This window comes from Prionailurus viverrinus, chromosome B2 (assembly GCF_022837055.1).
Source record: "Prionailurus viverrinus isolate Anna chromosome B2, UM_Priviv_1.0, whole genome shotgun sequence".
Classification (NCBI taxonomy): Eukaryota; Metazoa; Chordata; class Mammalia; order Carnivora; family Felidae; genus Prionailurus; species Prionailurus viverrinus.
Window position 1 is genome coordinate 122,703,290 of NC_062565.1, and position 16,722 is coordinate 122,720,011.

Here is a 16,722-nt window from a genome sequence, read left to right on the forward strand (position 1 = left end):
CTCATGATTACTACTTACACACAGTGCTCTTCTTTCTGCCAGTTATATTTCCAGATGAGGATTTTCCAGGACAGGACTAGCTCCCTGTCAAATGTTTCTCTCAGAGAGGCCTTTTGTGAACACACTTTGAGGGCAGCTGTCCCGCACTCCCCCGGCATTCTCTGTCTCGGGATCTACTTTTATTGTTACGTCACTTATGGTCTGAAATTACCTTGTTTCCTTTTTTTACCATTTATCTTCCTATGACAAAATGTGCCTATTCACTGTTCTAACCCAAGCGGGCGCGCGCACACACACACACACACACACACACACACAATACTTACTAAAGCATGTTAATGGGAAAAAGGAATGAATCTTCAACAACATAAAAATTTGGCTGGGATTTAAGGAAGAAAAAACTTAGATACCTGGCAAAATTAACTACCCTGATTGCAACAAATGAGAAACTGCAGAAATATACTTTGCTTTTAAGACTAAGGACTTTTGACAATGGCGCCCAAACCACTCAATGGGGCACGAACAGCCTTTTCAACAACTGGTGCAGAGACAACCAGGTGGCCACATGCAATGGGATAAAGTTATAGCTCCACATAGCATTATACACATAAAAAAAGAGAAGATAATCACAGACTAAGTGTTAGAGTTAAAAATATTAAAATCTTAAAAAGAGGTACATCTTTGATGTGTCGGGTTAGGCAATGGTTTATTAGATATGATACCAAAAGCAAAGTGACAAAAGAAAAAATAGATAAACTGAACTTCACAAGAATTAAGACCTTTTTGCTTTAAAGGCCATCATCAAGAAAGTGGAAAGACAACTCACAAAGTGGGATGAAACATTTGCAAATCATCTATCTGATAAGAGACTTGTATCCAGAACTCTTAAAAAGTGCACATTAAAAAGACAATTTTTTTTTAAATGGGCAAAGGATTTGACCAGACACTTCTCTAAGCAAGATATACAAATGGCACATCAAACATGCTCAATGTCGTTAGTCATTAGGGAAATGCAAATCAAAAGCCACAACGAGATACCACTTCTCACCAACTAGGAGAGCTATCCTAAGAAAGACAGAAAATAACAAGTGTTGGTAAGAATGAGGAAAAACTGGAACGCTTACACATTCCTGGTGGGAATATAAAATGGCACAGCCACTTTGGAAAAGTGCTAAATATAAAATTTCCTCAAAATGTTAAATATAGAATTACCACAAAGGATTCTAAAATGGTGCAGCCACTTTGGGTAAGTTTAGTAGTTGTGCAAAATGTTAAATGCAGAGTTATCACATCACCCAACAATTCCACTCCTATATGTCTCAAGAAATGAAAACATACACCTAAACAAAAACTGGTACACACATGATTGGAGTAGCATTATTCATAATAGCCCCCAAATGGAAACAATCCAAAAGTCTATAAACTGATGAATGGGTAAACAAAATGTAATATATCTGTACAACAGAATCTTATTTGGCAATAAAAAGTAGTATGGATAACATGCTACAAATGGAGGAACTGTGAAAACATTATTCTAAGTGAAAGAAGCCAGTCATAAATGACCACATATTCTTTGATTCAATTGATATAAAATGTTCAGAACAGGCAAACCTATAGAGACAGAAGGTATATTCATGGTTGCCAGGAGTTTGGGTGTGTGTGTGTGTGCATGTGCATATACCTATAGAAATAATGACTGCTAAGAGAAACACGATTTCTTTTTGGAGGCAATAAAAAAGTTTGAAAATCAGGTAATAGTGATGCTTGCACAGCCTGTGAGTAAGGTAAAACCCAGTAACTGTATACTTCAAAAGGGCAAATTATGATGGTATGTGAATTACCTCTCAATAAAACTTACCAAAAAAGAGTAACTAGAGACAATAGTAAGGTTAATCTTTCCAAATACTTAATTTCCAAATATATCATCTATTTTCAATGAGCATTTATTTTACTTCTGTGAAATACTTGGGGTACAAAGATGAATATAACAATCCTTCATCTGCAGAGAGGTTCCAGATTAGCAGATGACAGTTTCCTCAACCTTTGGCAAATATGTACAGATCACCTGACTTTTGGACATTCAGAGAGCTTTACAAAAGAAGCATACATTAAAAAAAAAGGGGGGGGGGCGCCTGGGTGGCTCAGTCAGTTAAGTGTCCGACTTCGGCTCAGGTTCACAGTCTGTGAGTTCGAGCCCTGCGTCGGGCTCTGTGCTGACAGCAGGCCTGGAGCCTGCTTCAGATTCTGTGTCTCCCTCTCTCTCTGACCCTCCCCCGTTCATGCTCTGTCTCTCTCTGTCTCAAAAATAAATAAAATATTTAAAAAAATTTTTTTAAACAAAAGAAGCGTATATATATTTATTTGTTAAAGAGAAAAAGCTCTGAATTGCTAGCCAGAAAATCATTTTTTAACTTTGGTTTTATATACTATGTATACTTAAGAAGAGGTAGTAATCTTGGAGCTACAATCACTATAGTAATCACCGCTATCAGGAGCAAGTTTCCTGAATATCTGCAGCCCAAGTCAGAATATAGCTTGTTCTCTTCTTCCCTTCATCTTCCTTCCCCTTGTCTATATTCCATATCCTGTTGACTTGCGATAATTAGGTAAAAAAGTGATGGGTCCTCACTGATACTGGACACTTCAGTGATGGGGTAAGTATAGTGTTTTCTCATATGTTTCCTCTATAAGATGCCTCATGTGAAAAGCAGCAATAGCCTAGGACCTACTTCTGTATTCCAAGCGCCTGCCACATGGTAGTATATGTTTACCAAATAAAAAAAATACTTCCACTGCACTGATATGACACAAAGCAGTCTTTGAACATACCAACACCATGCTAATTCCCTTCTGAATGTCTCAACCTTTTACTGTGATAGATATAATTACATTTGATAAATCAATGAATGTCTAATTATTCAACTGAATTTGGGGAGTGGACAGAGGAGAGGGAAAGACAAACATATGGTGCCATTCCAAATCTTTTAAATTAAAGTTTATTTTCTTGACAATGGAGTTAGAGATTGCATATAAAATAGCTTTGCTTGTAAAAAGAAGAAAGCTGCTGTGTTGGAAGCATCTTAGATACAATTTGGTTGAAACTGTTTAATAATCAAAAGGTATGCTACTATTTTTCCACTAACTTTGGGGTCTTGAGCAAATCACTTAACTTCAATAAGCCTCAGCTTCCTCCTTTCTAAAACTGGAGTAACAATAATATCTAATTTGCCTGTCAGGATTGCTATGCAGCTAAATGGAAAAAGAAGTGTGAGACACTGGTATAAGTAAATGATCAAGAGCATTATAAGCACACAGTGTATCACTGTTATTTACGCGCAGCTTGCATGCATTTCACGGCTTATACAGTTTACTCAGCATACATCCACTGGAACTGTACCGGTGTCTCTTACCTATTAAGTATCGTATAATATTTTTCTCAGAGGATCAAATGACCTTGCTGGCCCTTTACTGAAAGTACATTCCAATTACTTAATATTCTTAAATCTTCGAAAATATGAAGGTATTTGTTAAAGTCTCAGATTCCCGTATATAATTCTTTGATAGATTTGAGCTCAAATAAGGAAAATACACATCTGACTAGCTTTTGTAAAAGTTCTAGTAAAAACTCCGAATGGTACATTTCAATTCTCTGGTACATCACAATGAAAGCTCTGGTCTTAAAGTTATCTTCCTCCTGATAAAAACTGCTTACCTTTGCAGTACAGGCTCGTATCACCTCCTAAAAGAAATACAATACAACAAGTAAGGAAATATTCATAATTTTATCTTAATAAAATTATCAACTCTTTTCAACACATTCTGATATTAATCCTTTAATAACCAAAATCAACATTTGGGAGAGCCTCTTTGTCTATCACCCTGTAGCTGTCACTCTGCATTGTTTCCAATGAGCTGGAAAGAGTGTGAAATAAAAAAAAGAGACTCAGTGCGTTCTTGGTAAATCTAACCTGCTGAAACAAAAGGCATGGTGAGCCCACGCACATCTGCCTCAAGAAAACCGTGTGGCCTCAATAAACTTCATAAACAAACTTAGTAATAATAAACTTGTAAATGCCAAAATTCTACACCAGAGCACTAACATGTCTCAAAGACGCACCCATAATTAATTATTGTATATAATTATCTCTACAAATAACAATGCCCATAAGTATAATATCCATATTAATAATTTACTTCTGAGGAAATCTAGTAACAAACACTACTAAATGGCAAAGTATGTTATCAGTATTGAAGGAGCTACAGAAAGGAACCACCTACAATTCATGGGACAAGGGAAGAAAAAGATCAGTTCTGACAAAGAAACTAGTAAAAGTCAACATTATAATAAATGATTTGAAAATGTGCTGCTATGGAGACACAAAAAATATCCAAGTCCAATTAAGGTCAGCCAGCATGTATCATCAGACTACAAGAGAAACAGAGAAAAATGCTAACGATGAATGTGGAGTTTAGGACAAAAGAGAACTAAAAGAGGAGTATCAATTTTTTATCCAGAAATTTCTAAGGGACAGAGACTATGTCTGAAGGGTATCAGTAATTCAATCACTAAAAGGAGAAAATGACACTGCCGGAGCATGAGATTCTGTCTGGACTGAATCTCAGTTCCAGCACTTGCCAACTGTGCGACACTGGTGATATTGCTTGAGCTCTGTAAGCCTCAACTTCACTTTCCGTAAAATGGGGATAATACTAGCACTCACACTATAGGATGGTTTTGAGGATTAAATACAATGAACAAGTAAAGCACTCAGCACAGGAATTCATGATGTTAGTCATCATTCATAACTAAATAGATGTTAGTTATCATCAATCATTATTAGGTGAAATCTCCCAAAAGGAAGAGAAAACTAACCTTTTTGCAAAGCTGGCATAAAACATTTTTAAATCTATCTAATCCCTACTCCTATGACTCTGCTTATAATCAACTCTGTCATCATTAGCCTGGGCTTCAGATTAATTTTTAAAAGTGAGAGTGGTCTTGAGTGTTCAGGCAGCTAGAAAGGTATACCTTTCCCTATAAGTAAGTTTTTTAACTTCATAAATCAACTTTTTGTAAGTCTGATTACTCCCAGTAGGTACCCCAGGTTCTGAGCAAGTTTGGACGCACTGATAAGATCAAATTTTAAAAACAGAGTGACTTTTGGCAATGCTCTTAGCATACTGTCTACCTAAGAGATCTATCTGGGCTGCAGTATGCCTTTCAGGTATTGCTGTAGCTGCAAATACAGTCAACTCTGTTAAAGGAAAGAGGAAAGAGCTAAATGACTAAATGGTAAGGCTATGGAGAACAGAGAATTATCTATTTTTGTTTCCTTTACTCATTAATGAGTAAACACCTGCTGAACTGGATTGGTTATGCAATTCACACACACACACACACACACACACACATCATACCCTAAGCTTGCACTGTATTTTATTTAAAAAATTCCTACTGTGGTTACAAAGAAAGAAGTATCTCTAGTAATATAGTCCTCATAATATAGAAGTAATCAAGTCTTCCCTATTACACTTCTCTATAGAAGACCACTGTTAGAGTCTTCAATGGACTAAAAACCTAACAACAAAAAATTGGGCTCTACCAAAATAAATTACAAGAAACAAGAAAAAGGATTTGTGACAAAAGGTAACAATCCAGTCAATGCTTGCAAAACATAAAAACAGAGCTGCCAAGGGAATAAAGAGGACATTTTGTTTTAATTCCCATACATACTATCTACATTCCAAAAGAAAATATATTGCAGATGACATTTGAAAGAATTCGGTGCATTCTCTCAACATGGGAAAAATAGGGCTTTTCAAAAACCACAGCCATTATACACAAAGTTTTCATTTCTAAAGGCAGCCTTGGTCTACCTCAATCCCAATGCAAACAGATACTCTAATTTAAAAGAAATAAATAAGAGAAAGAAATTTTTCTCTTATAATAAATTATCAATCTACTTCCCCCTTGCTTTTGATTTCATATCTTAAAAAATATTTTTCTGATTTTTCCTTTACATCTATTTTCTTTTGTTCTTATGTCCTTTCATTTATCTGAAGATGACAGCTATATAAGATGACAAAAGAAAAGCTACAAGGCTAAGGTAATTCCAGCACGTTAAGTTTTATAGTGTAAAGATCAACAGATTGTAGGAAACTTGTTTTTTTATTGATCAGTGAGTTAGTTGCTCTTATATCTGTGAAGACATTTTGCCATGTAAGATTTTACACAAGGGACACTTTTTTCCCTAGTGAAGAAACATTTTTCTCTAGTTTTTAAAACTCCATTTATCTATTTATACTTCCTTTTAAAATCTGGAACATCATACATTATTCAATTAAAATGGTAAAATACACAGAATTACAACTTTGAAATAAATTTATTAATTTATAGTACATATTCTAAAATTTATACTGATAAAAATAAAAATATTTCCCTTATATTCCAACGAAACCTGCATTCTGGTATACCTGAAACTCCAATTTTCTAAAGAAAGAAAAGTAGAGAGGAAGTAAGTATAGTCATAACTAAAGGTGTCTCAATATAGTTCCTCATATGTTTGGGTTAAAACTGGTGAAGATTCCTATCAATGGAGGAGAGAAAGGGATTATATTTATTAAGTGCCAGGCACTGTGCCAAAAGGTGACAACACGACAAGGAACAAGTCTGCACAGTCCCTGTCTTCAAGGAGCTCAAGGCTAATTCTAACTAAAGGAACTATTATGTTCAATGAGCATTAAGCATTTTTAAGGATATCTAAGCTTCCCAATACATTTTATTAGTTATCTTTGAGAAAGTTAATGTAATAATTTATAATGAACAGAATAAAAAGCACTCTATTTTTAATCAAGCATCCTCCTCCTCATTTTCATGACCTATTTTCCAGTTTTATGGCCATTCCTGACTTTGACAGCACTTTTCTTGTAGTGAGATAACAGTCCTTTTAAATATGCTTCAGGAACATCTGTATCTATTCTTTTTGGAAGTTCCTGCTTATTTATTTTATCCATTTCTTTGTTCAAGTCTTTTTTCATTATTATTTAAACTTTGGCATATTAAGGAGGTTGTACCTTTAATATATTTTACATGAATAATTTCCCAGGTTGGTGCCTTTTGTGTTTGTGTGTGTTGTACATATGCACACACATACGCACTTCCATTTTTAAATAGCAAAAGAGATCTTGGGCTGGTCTTTACAGAAATATCAAGTCGGGAAAGCATGATAGTTTATCTATCCCATATCAGTCTGTTTACTGCAGTGGGTGATGTTAGAACAAATACCAGAAGGCAACCAAAAAAGCATTAGAAAACCTATTTTTAAGTAACCTACTTACTTTTTTGAATTAATACTTATTGGCATGGCAATGTAAAATAGAATCAAAATGGTTTTAAAATTTCCAACTTCTCAACTGCATAAAATCATCAGACATACTGTGACAGAATCGAGTCTCTGTTTCACTTGCTGCATCTTCATTGAAGAATTGTCAGCGTGGACGTAGTCATCTATCTGAAAAGAGCCTTGATGAGGCAGTTTAGGACAGGTGCATAAAGCATCTTGACTTTGGTGTATTCCAGGTAACGGAAATGTCCCATTGTAGCATTTGAACATTTCACCCTCTTGCTGGGCAACTGAAAAAATACATCCATAATTAAAGTCATCATAGCAAAAGCACAATGAAATAATTAAGACATGAGACTGTAGCATTAAACCAACGATCAGAAACTACATAAGACATTTTAAAAACTGGGTGATAATAAGACAACATGACTGGCAAAATGTGAAATTGTGGAATTATTCAATAATATAAAAGCATGAAAAAGGAAAAATAATAATTTCACAGATGATTTATGTCAGGCAGTATTATAAATCACCTTGAAGGCCATGTCATCTCTTGGTGTGGTAAAAAACATGTTGGAATGGGAACCTAACTTTAAATTTTTTTTTTATGTTTTATTTATTTTTGAGACAGAGAGAGACAGAGAGAGACAGAGCGTGAGCAGGGGCGGGGCAGAGAGAGAACGAGACACAGAATCCAAAGCAGGCTCCAGGTTCTGAGCTGTCAGCACAGAGCCCAACGCGGGGCTCAAACTCACAAATCACGAGATCATGACCTGAGCCGAAGTCGGACACCTAACCAACTGAGCCACCCAGGCACCCCGGAACCTAACTTTAAATATATGTATACAGAAAACGTAATATAAAAAATCAAAGGCATTAGGGAGCCTGGGTGGCTCAGTCGGTGGAGTGGCCAACTTCAGGTCATGATCTTGCGGTCCGTGAGTTTGAGCTCCACATCAGGCTCTGTGCTGACAGCTCGGAGCCTGGAGCCTGCTTCAGATTCTGTTTCTCCCTCTCTCTCTGCCCCTCTCCCACTCATATTGTCTCTCTTGCTCTCAAAAATAAACATAAAAAAATATTTAAAAAAATCAAAGGCATAATAGAATTAAAGGAAAGGGAAGAACAATAAAAATAATTATTTGCAAACCCATCTCCCTAAAACAACTCTTCATATTTCTATACCCCTCTTAATCTTTATACATATGGACACTTTACACAAGATACCATAATGTGAATAAAATTTAATTTTCTTCAATTTAATTACAAACATTTTTCATATTTTTATAACTATGTAGTTACCACTTTTAAATGCTTTACAACATCTCATCCAATGAAGCACTATTATTTATTTATGCATTCTCCTATTACTAAATATTTACAATGTTTTGTTTTCCCTCATTACAGACCATGTATGAACAAGTACTTTTCATAGTTCAAATTATTTCTTGAAATAATTCTTTCTTTCGATTTAACTCCCCAGACTGGAATAGATGGCCAAAAGAGTGAATGTTTTTGATGATGACGACGACAAGGACAACAGCATGAATACTGTACTTTATGGTATTTAGAATGCGTTTATATACACTATCTCATTTGATCATTTAAAATAAAGGAATCTAAAAATTTTAAGTACCTGTTTGTATATACAAAGGAGAAAAGTATACAGTAATCACTTAAAAAGTATTTCCTTAATTATATAATTTTTAATAGAAGGACTTTCTAAACATAACATGAGAAGAAAGTGATACAATCAAGATTCATAACAGGGAATCAATCAATAGACCAGCCTCCAGGGTTTCTGTGGACTATTGAAGTTACATATAGAAATATGAATGTGTAAATGTTTATGGAAATCAGATCCATAACTTTTATCAGATTATTTGTCAAAGGACTGCACGAGTCAGAAAATGTTAAGAATTGTCAACATAAAAGATGGACAGATTTTTCTATGTGAACATTTAAAGAGTCTCTATTAAAATTAAAAAAATAAGGCTATCATAATAAAAATAAAAAAGCATAGGAAAGGTAAGAGAATTCCATCTCTGGCCAAAATAAGAGTAAAAGGGACCGGATTTTCCCTCCTGCTTGGAACTACCAAAAAGTAGATAGAATGTATAAAAGGAAGAAATGAAATTGTCTTTATAAACAGAATCGTCTATCCAGAGCTAAGATGATGGTAAGGCAAGTGAAGCAGCACAAAGTTAATTTATGGAGGTTCTCACTCTCAGGTCCTGGCCCCACATTTGTGTAAAAAATCTGACTGGAATCTAAAAACATAAGTCATTAGAACTAACAATCAACTTTAGACAAGATCAGCATTATTTCTATAGAAAAGTAACAAAGAGTCAGAAATTTAAATTTAAAAAATATATATCATTTAGAATGATATAAAAAACATGACATATTTTGGGAAGCATCTGATGAAAGATGGGAAAGACATGTACACTGAAAACTACAAAACAGTGCCGAGATAAAACTGAAGAAGAACCTAAATAAAGAGATAGATTATGTTCATGGTTTGAATAATCAATACTGTCAAAATGCCAATTCTCCCCAAATGATCTGTGCATTCAACGTAATCTCACTCAAAATCCAGCAGGTCCCTTTTGGGGAAATTGTCAAATTCTAAACTTCACATGGAAATACAAAGGATCTAGAAGAGTCAAAACAAGCTGAAAAAAAAAGGGGGGAGTTATACAACTTGACTTCAAGTCTTATTATAAAGTGTAGTAATCAAGACACTTTGTTTTTGGCACAAAGATAAACAAATAGATAAGAGAACAGAATAGAGCTCAGCATGTACGGACATGGTGTAAAGCCGGTTCTTTTGAATAAATAGTGCTAGAACAAATGGATATTCACATGTGAGCAAATGAACTTTGATACATACTTCACACCATGTACAGAAAATAACTCAAAATGAATCTAAAACCTAAAACCATAAGACTTCTCTAGAGAACACACAGGAGGATACTTTTGTGAGCTTGGATTAGGCAAAGATTCTTAGATACAAAACCGAAACTCCATATAAAACAAAAATTGGTAATTTAGAATGTCATCAAAATTGCAAACACTTGTTCTTCAACACTGTTAAGAAGAGAATTAGAAGACAAAGACTGGGAGAAATATCTGCAAATCATGTATCTAATAGAGCACCACTTTTATGGAGAAAACCTAACACTTAAAACTTCATAGTCAGAAAATAAGCTAACTAAAAAACAGGCAAAAGACATGAACAGACACTTCACTGAAAAAGATAAATGGATGGCAAATATGTACATGAAAAGGTGGCTCAACAACATTAGTCATTAAAGATAAGCAAATTAAAACCAGCATGAAATAGCACTGCACATCAGTATCAGAGGGGGCTAAAATTAGAAAGACTGACTACTTCAAATTTAGCAAGGGTATGGAGATACTGAAATACACACTACTGGAAGAAAGGTTAAATGGCATAACCACTTTAAAAACAGTCTGGCAGCTTCTTACGTTAAACAGACATCTGCAATTAGATGCAGTCTTCCTACTCTTAGGAATTTACTCAGGAGAAATGAAAGCATGTGTTCAGACAAAGACTTGTAGATGAATGTTCATAGCAGCTTTATTTCTAATAGCTAAAAACTGGGTACAACCCCCATTTCCATCAACAGACAGACTGTGATATATCATAAAATGAAACAATACTCATTGTAAGGATGAAGGATAAACTATTAATAAAAGCTAAAATAGAGATAAATCTCAAAGTAATTATGGGTGAAAGAAGTCAGACAAAAAGGAGTACATGGTATAAACAGTCTCACTTATACATAATTCTACAAAATGGAAATTAACTCATAGTGATTGCCATGGGGAAGGATGTGGTAGGGAGAAATTTCAAAGAAGCACAAAGTAACTTAGAGATGATGGATATGTTCATTATCTTGATTGAGATGATGGTTTTCACACATGTTTAAATATGTTTAGATTTATCAAAATGTACATTTTAAATATATGCAGTTTACTGTATTTCAATGTACCTTAATAATGTTGCTCATACAAAAAAAAGCAAATGACAAACTAGTGATAAAAGGGGTTAATATTCTTTTTTTTAAAATTTTTTTTTCAACGTTTATTTATTTTTTTGGGACAGAGAGAGACAGAGCATGAACGGGCGAGGGGCAGAGAGAGAGGGAGACACAGAATCGGAAACAGGCTCCAGGCTCTAAGCCATCAGCCCAGAGCCCGACGCGGGGCTCGAACTCACGGACCGCGAGATCGTGACCTGGCTGAAGTCGGACGCTTAACCGACTGCGCCACCCAGGCGCCCCAGGGGTTAATATTCTTAACATGCAAAGAGTCCCCATAAAATGAATTAAAAATGAATAATCTAACAGAAAATGGGCAAAGGACCACCACAGAAAATTCACAAAAGAATAACTATGTGGCCAATAAAAGAAATATTCAGCCTCACCAGTAAGAAGGAATAATGGAAAAAAAAGGCAAATTAGAAAATGATGTTTTTTGTTTGTTTGTTTGTTTGTTTTTGGCCTGTTTAACTGACCCATAGTACCTCAAGATCCTTTTTCCTAAGAAGCAAAATGGAGTAGCCAGGCAAGTACTGAAGTCATGTTTAAAATATTGAAAAACTATGTAACAGTGGAATTGTACAGTAATATTTTAAATAAATTATGGTGTATCTGTTTAATGAAAGGGAATTCAGCAACTAAAATTATGTACAGAAGTACAGCTGCCATGATGAAATATTACTAACATGTTAATTGCAGGAAAAATAGTTTATAAAGCAATATAATGGATATACAGAAGAATAATCACGTGGTTTTGTTTTGTTTTGTTTTGGTCACCGGTCTTGGGGTTTCATCAACCATGAATCTGAGATAGCACATATAAAAAATTTTAGGGCCTTGACCACTGTATTCATGCCCTACTTCATTTACACACTCTAAATACAGCACACATTCTAACGGGTGCTCTCTTTCTGCAGACCTTAATGATGAAAGTACCAGGGAACAATACTGAGGGAGAAGACCTGCTTACAACCTACCATCCCAGAGGATGCTCCTTCCTCAATACCCAACTACTGTTTGCAGATGGAAGCGTAGCTGCTTCTATGCTTAGATTTTCATGGGTCTGCCCACTACTTTTCTGTACACGTTCTGAACTTCCCTTCCTAACACTGAAAATTTACTCTCAAATATTCAGATTGTTTAAAGAACAACAGAAACTTTGAGGAGGTGAAAGAAAAGTGCTCTTGGAATTGGAAACTGAAGGCTTAACACTAGTAGATGAGCCAGGGATGAATGAATCAACAGATAAAAATAATGTTTCACCATCTTTCCCTTATTTGCTTTTCAAAACTGTTCTTTTAACATTTCATTGTTTGTTGTTGTTGAGTGGAAAGTAGAGCTGGTCTTAAAGTATTTAATGGCATTTTCTGATTTCTCTGTTTTTCTGTACTTGCTAGTTACCTAATAAGCCCACCACGATTTAACTTGAAGCTATGAGTGATCGAGCACAGAAGCACATAAATGCTGATATAAGCAGCAGTTATGCAGGATAGCAGGATTTTGATATTTATCTTATTCTTCTTGCCAAACTGTATTTCCTAAGTATTATGCTACACTAAGTATTATGTATCATATTTTCTTTAAAAAAGGAGTTTTTTAACAAGTAAAAATAACAAAAAGCATTTCCTGTTTATTTTTGGTGGTATAAAGATGCCTTTCCAAAAAGATTACAATGGCCTACACAGATGCAGGTAACAAAAATAAAGCCCAAACAATTATGAATATTTGTTTCTGTTGTCTAAGGAGAGTTTTCAATGCAAAAGACGTTTGACTGGGTTTCCAGGAGTCACACGGACATCATACTTTATATTTAACACTTCTAGTGCTGTGAAGGCAATCATAAAAACAGAAGTCTGCAGAAATATTCAAAGACCTAGTTTCTCAGATACTAGAAACAGAAGCTACTTACAAGTTTTTGCATTCTTCCCCTCCCTCACCCTCCACAAATACATACACCTATTTGTATAGCGCTGTACAGATTATTTCACTGTAAAATAGGTCACAATGGAAGCTTTCTGAAATTCCCTTGAGCTCTACGCTTCTAACATTTCAAAGGTTTCTAAACCATTTTCACATAGGCCATGATTGGAGTACAATGTTGCAATTAAATACCTGTATTTCTTTACTTAGTCATTTTCTCTTCTTTGGCTAATTTAACTTTGTACACTTAAAACTAACTTAACCTGAGAAAACTCAAAATTGTAAGTCTCATCTCCATCCTTCCACCACTTTTCTAGGAGTGCACGAGAGCAGGCTCTGGGAATGCAAAGACACAGGCCCGCCTTGGGGCTTGAATCTCTTGGAGGTCAACAAATAAGTACTACTGTGTGCTCAGTCGTGTAGCAGAGGGACCCACAGGTGCTAAGAACACAGAGGTGGCAACTACATTTGCTTAAAGGAATGATATACCCATCAAATTACTTATAAACCTGCCTACAATTGGCTACAATTGGGGATTTTAAATTTTACACACTTAAATTCATAAAATGTTTTCATAACTGATAATCAAATTTTGATTTATACAAGTTCAGTGCTGTTGTGTACGTTCTGACCTTAAACAATTATAAAAAATAACGTGGTTTTCTCAGGAGATTTTTATCTTTATAGGAGGAAGAACAGAGGAAATAAGATATTTTAATCCAGAGCCTTTTGCATTCAGAGTGAATACATGTTTGTTATTATTAAAACCTATATTTACTTATGTTATTGACTTTATAATAAAGTGCACCTAAAAAAACAAAATATTTTTTCTCTTATACGACATTAAGATTTCCTTTTGGTTCAACACTTAATTCCTTTGTTCAAGACCTATTATTTTACGCAGCTCTGTTAATGGGTATAGTCATTTTACAGGATACCTAATTTCTTTACTTATAGATGAACGATTTCTAAATATAGTATTACTGTAAGCTGGCAGGTCTGCTTTTCTAGTTTCCCAGCATTCAGCAGTTATGCAGCACCCTCCTTCTCTTCCTCTAACATCTGCAATGTGTAGGGAATTCCTGTGGTCTGAGTGTTTGTGTCCTCCTGAAATTCTCATGTTGAAGTTCTTTCTAATGCCCAAAGTGCTGGTACTTGGAGGTGGGGCCTTTGCGAGGTGAGCCCTCATGAATGGGATTAGTGCCCTTATAAAAGAGGTCTCAGAGAATTCCCTCACCCCTTCTATCACATGAGGTTACAGCTAGAAGATCCTGTCTATGAACCAGAAAGTAAGCTCTCACTAGACATTGAGTCTGCTATGCCTTGATCTTGGGACTTCCCAGCATTCAGAATTGTGAGAAATAAATTTCTGTTGTTTACAAAGCCATGTAGTCTCTGGTATTTTGTTATAGCAGTCTGAATGGGCCAGGACAAGAATGTTTAAGGGCTTATAGTGGTTTTTTTAATTGTACTTTACTGGGCCCGACTTGTTCCTGCTTCAGCTAATCTTAAGAAACTGTATGGATGCACTAGAGAAGTTCTATTGAGTAACACTTTGATTCGAATAGCTTGGGTGTATTCAGGACCATTAGTAATTTTATATTTAATATTTAATATGTCAAAGAGAACTTATAAGTGTTACTAATGAAACTGTCCAGGGGCGCCTGGGTGGCTCAGTCAGTTGAGCATCCAACTTCGGCTCAGGTCATGATCTCACAGTTCGTGAGTTCAAGCCCCATATGGGGCTCTGTGCTGACAGCTCGGAGCCTGGAGCCTGTTTCAGATTCTGTGTCTCCCTCTCTCTCTGCCCCTAACCCACTCGCATTGTGTCTCTTGTGTCTCTCAAAAATAAACGTTAAAAAAAAAAAAAAAAAAAGAAACTGTCCAAAAAGCTATGCAAGAAAGTGTAATAGATCCATGTCTCATAGCCAACCAAATGGGAGAGCATCTACCGACATTCAGCAAATCTGAACACCAAAATATAATAAACTATCTCCAGGTCCCCTGAAGTACATGCTATTGTCTTTCTGTTGACTTCCTATTAAATTATCCATCAATTTCCATATGTCATGCTATTCAACTAAAGTGTGTGATGTGTGTATTGCTATAGAAAATGGCTAGGATTTCTCTACTGCAGCCTGGTTCATGAATTCTTAATATATGAATGCTTTATACCATGCTTTATAGTTGCATTTTTGCCTTTGATAAAACACTAAGAGAGGTATTTGATAAAACAGGATAGGTATTTTAATTTTACAGTGAAAAAAAAACAGATACAAAAATGCTAAATTACTTGACCAGGGTCAAGCAGAAAGTGATGGCACTTTGTCTAGAATTCCAGTGAGCTCACTCCTACTCCAGCCTTTCCCACCACACTGCGATTTCACACTGTACCATTCTTCCTTCTTGATGCACTTTAAAAAGCACCAATGTAAACATTAAAAAAATGTCTGAATGAGGAATTCACAGCTCTGGTTTATGCTCAAAGCTACTTTTTCATATGTCCTCAATCTATGAATGACATAACCAAATCAAAGTATCCATTTTGCACAGAATGTTAAAAGGGACACTTCAGGATACAACCAAGAAATAGGTAGTTTAAGCATATCTTCAAATATGGCATTTCTATCTCTTAATTCTCCTACTAGGCTAACAATAGACACTTAAACTTGGATCTACCATCAGTTATATATGTTACTGCATAACCTTATCCAAGTATGAGAATTGTAATAACCGAGCTTGTTTTCAGGCATTCATCATTAGTACTTTAAGAACACTATTAAATTTATACAGACAGCTATGCATATTAAATTTACCTCAACTACATATTAGCTTGTTGCAAAAATATTACAAAATTAGTTACATTAAAATTTAATGCTACATAATAAAGATAATTCATATTTTGGACTATACTGAGAATACAACTGCTTAATGCGTTATAATCATCCCCAACATTTGTAAAGGAATGAACTATTAATAATACTAAGTAACCAAAGTTCCTTTTAGTCTTAAGGGCTTTTTCGAAATATTAAAATTAAAAACAAACAACACACTTTATTACAGGAATATCTGGTTACCTTCTTAACTAAGTTACTTCATGAAACAGGAAATGCCAAGACTGAAGTAAGCAGATTGGCGTTTTAAAACTATGGGCTCTGGACTTAGCTGGGTAAACTTTAACATTTACCAAATGTGTGACCTGATGTAAATTACTTCATTCTCCCTGAGCCTCAGTTTTATCATATGCAAAATGAGGATAATAATAGCATCTACCTTGTGGGGTTTTGAGAGGACTATATGGGAAGATGTACGTAATATGCTCATAAGAGTAGGGGACACAGTCGGTTAAGCGTCTGACTTCGGCTCAGGCCATGATCTCACGATCCATGAGTTCA

The 16,722-nt window shown here is 35.2% G+C and overlaps 1 protein-coding gene across 8 annotated transcripts in view; it reads right to left on the reverse strand.

The window, feature by feature from the left end:
* Positions 1 to 16,722, reverse strand: part of AHI1 (Abelson helper integration site 1) — a 219,674-nt gene that overhangs the window by 123,609 nt on the left and 79,343 nt on the right. For 7 of the 8 annotated variants that reach the window (XR_007152153.1, XM_047858614.1, XM_047858617.1 and 4 more), the window contains 2 exons: positions 7,437 to 7,633; positions 3,713 to 3,739 (listed from right to left, as the gene is read on the reverse strand). Coding sequence is in view for 7 of the 8 variants with exons in the window: in XM_047858614.1 (XP_047714570.1) it covers positions 3,713 to 3,739; positions 7,437 to 7,633 (224 nt within the window). In the remaining variant the exon portion in view is untranslated. The remainder of the gene's footprint in view (positions 1 to 3,712; positions 3,740 to 7,436; positions 7,634 to 16,722) is intronic. The other variant, XM_047858616.1, reaches the window with a different exon arrangement.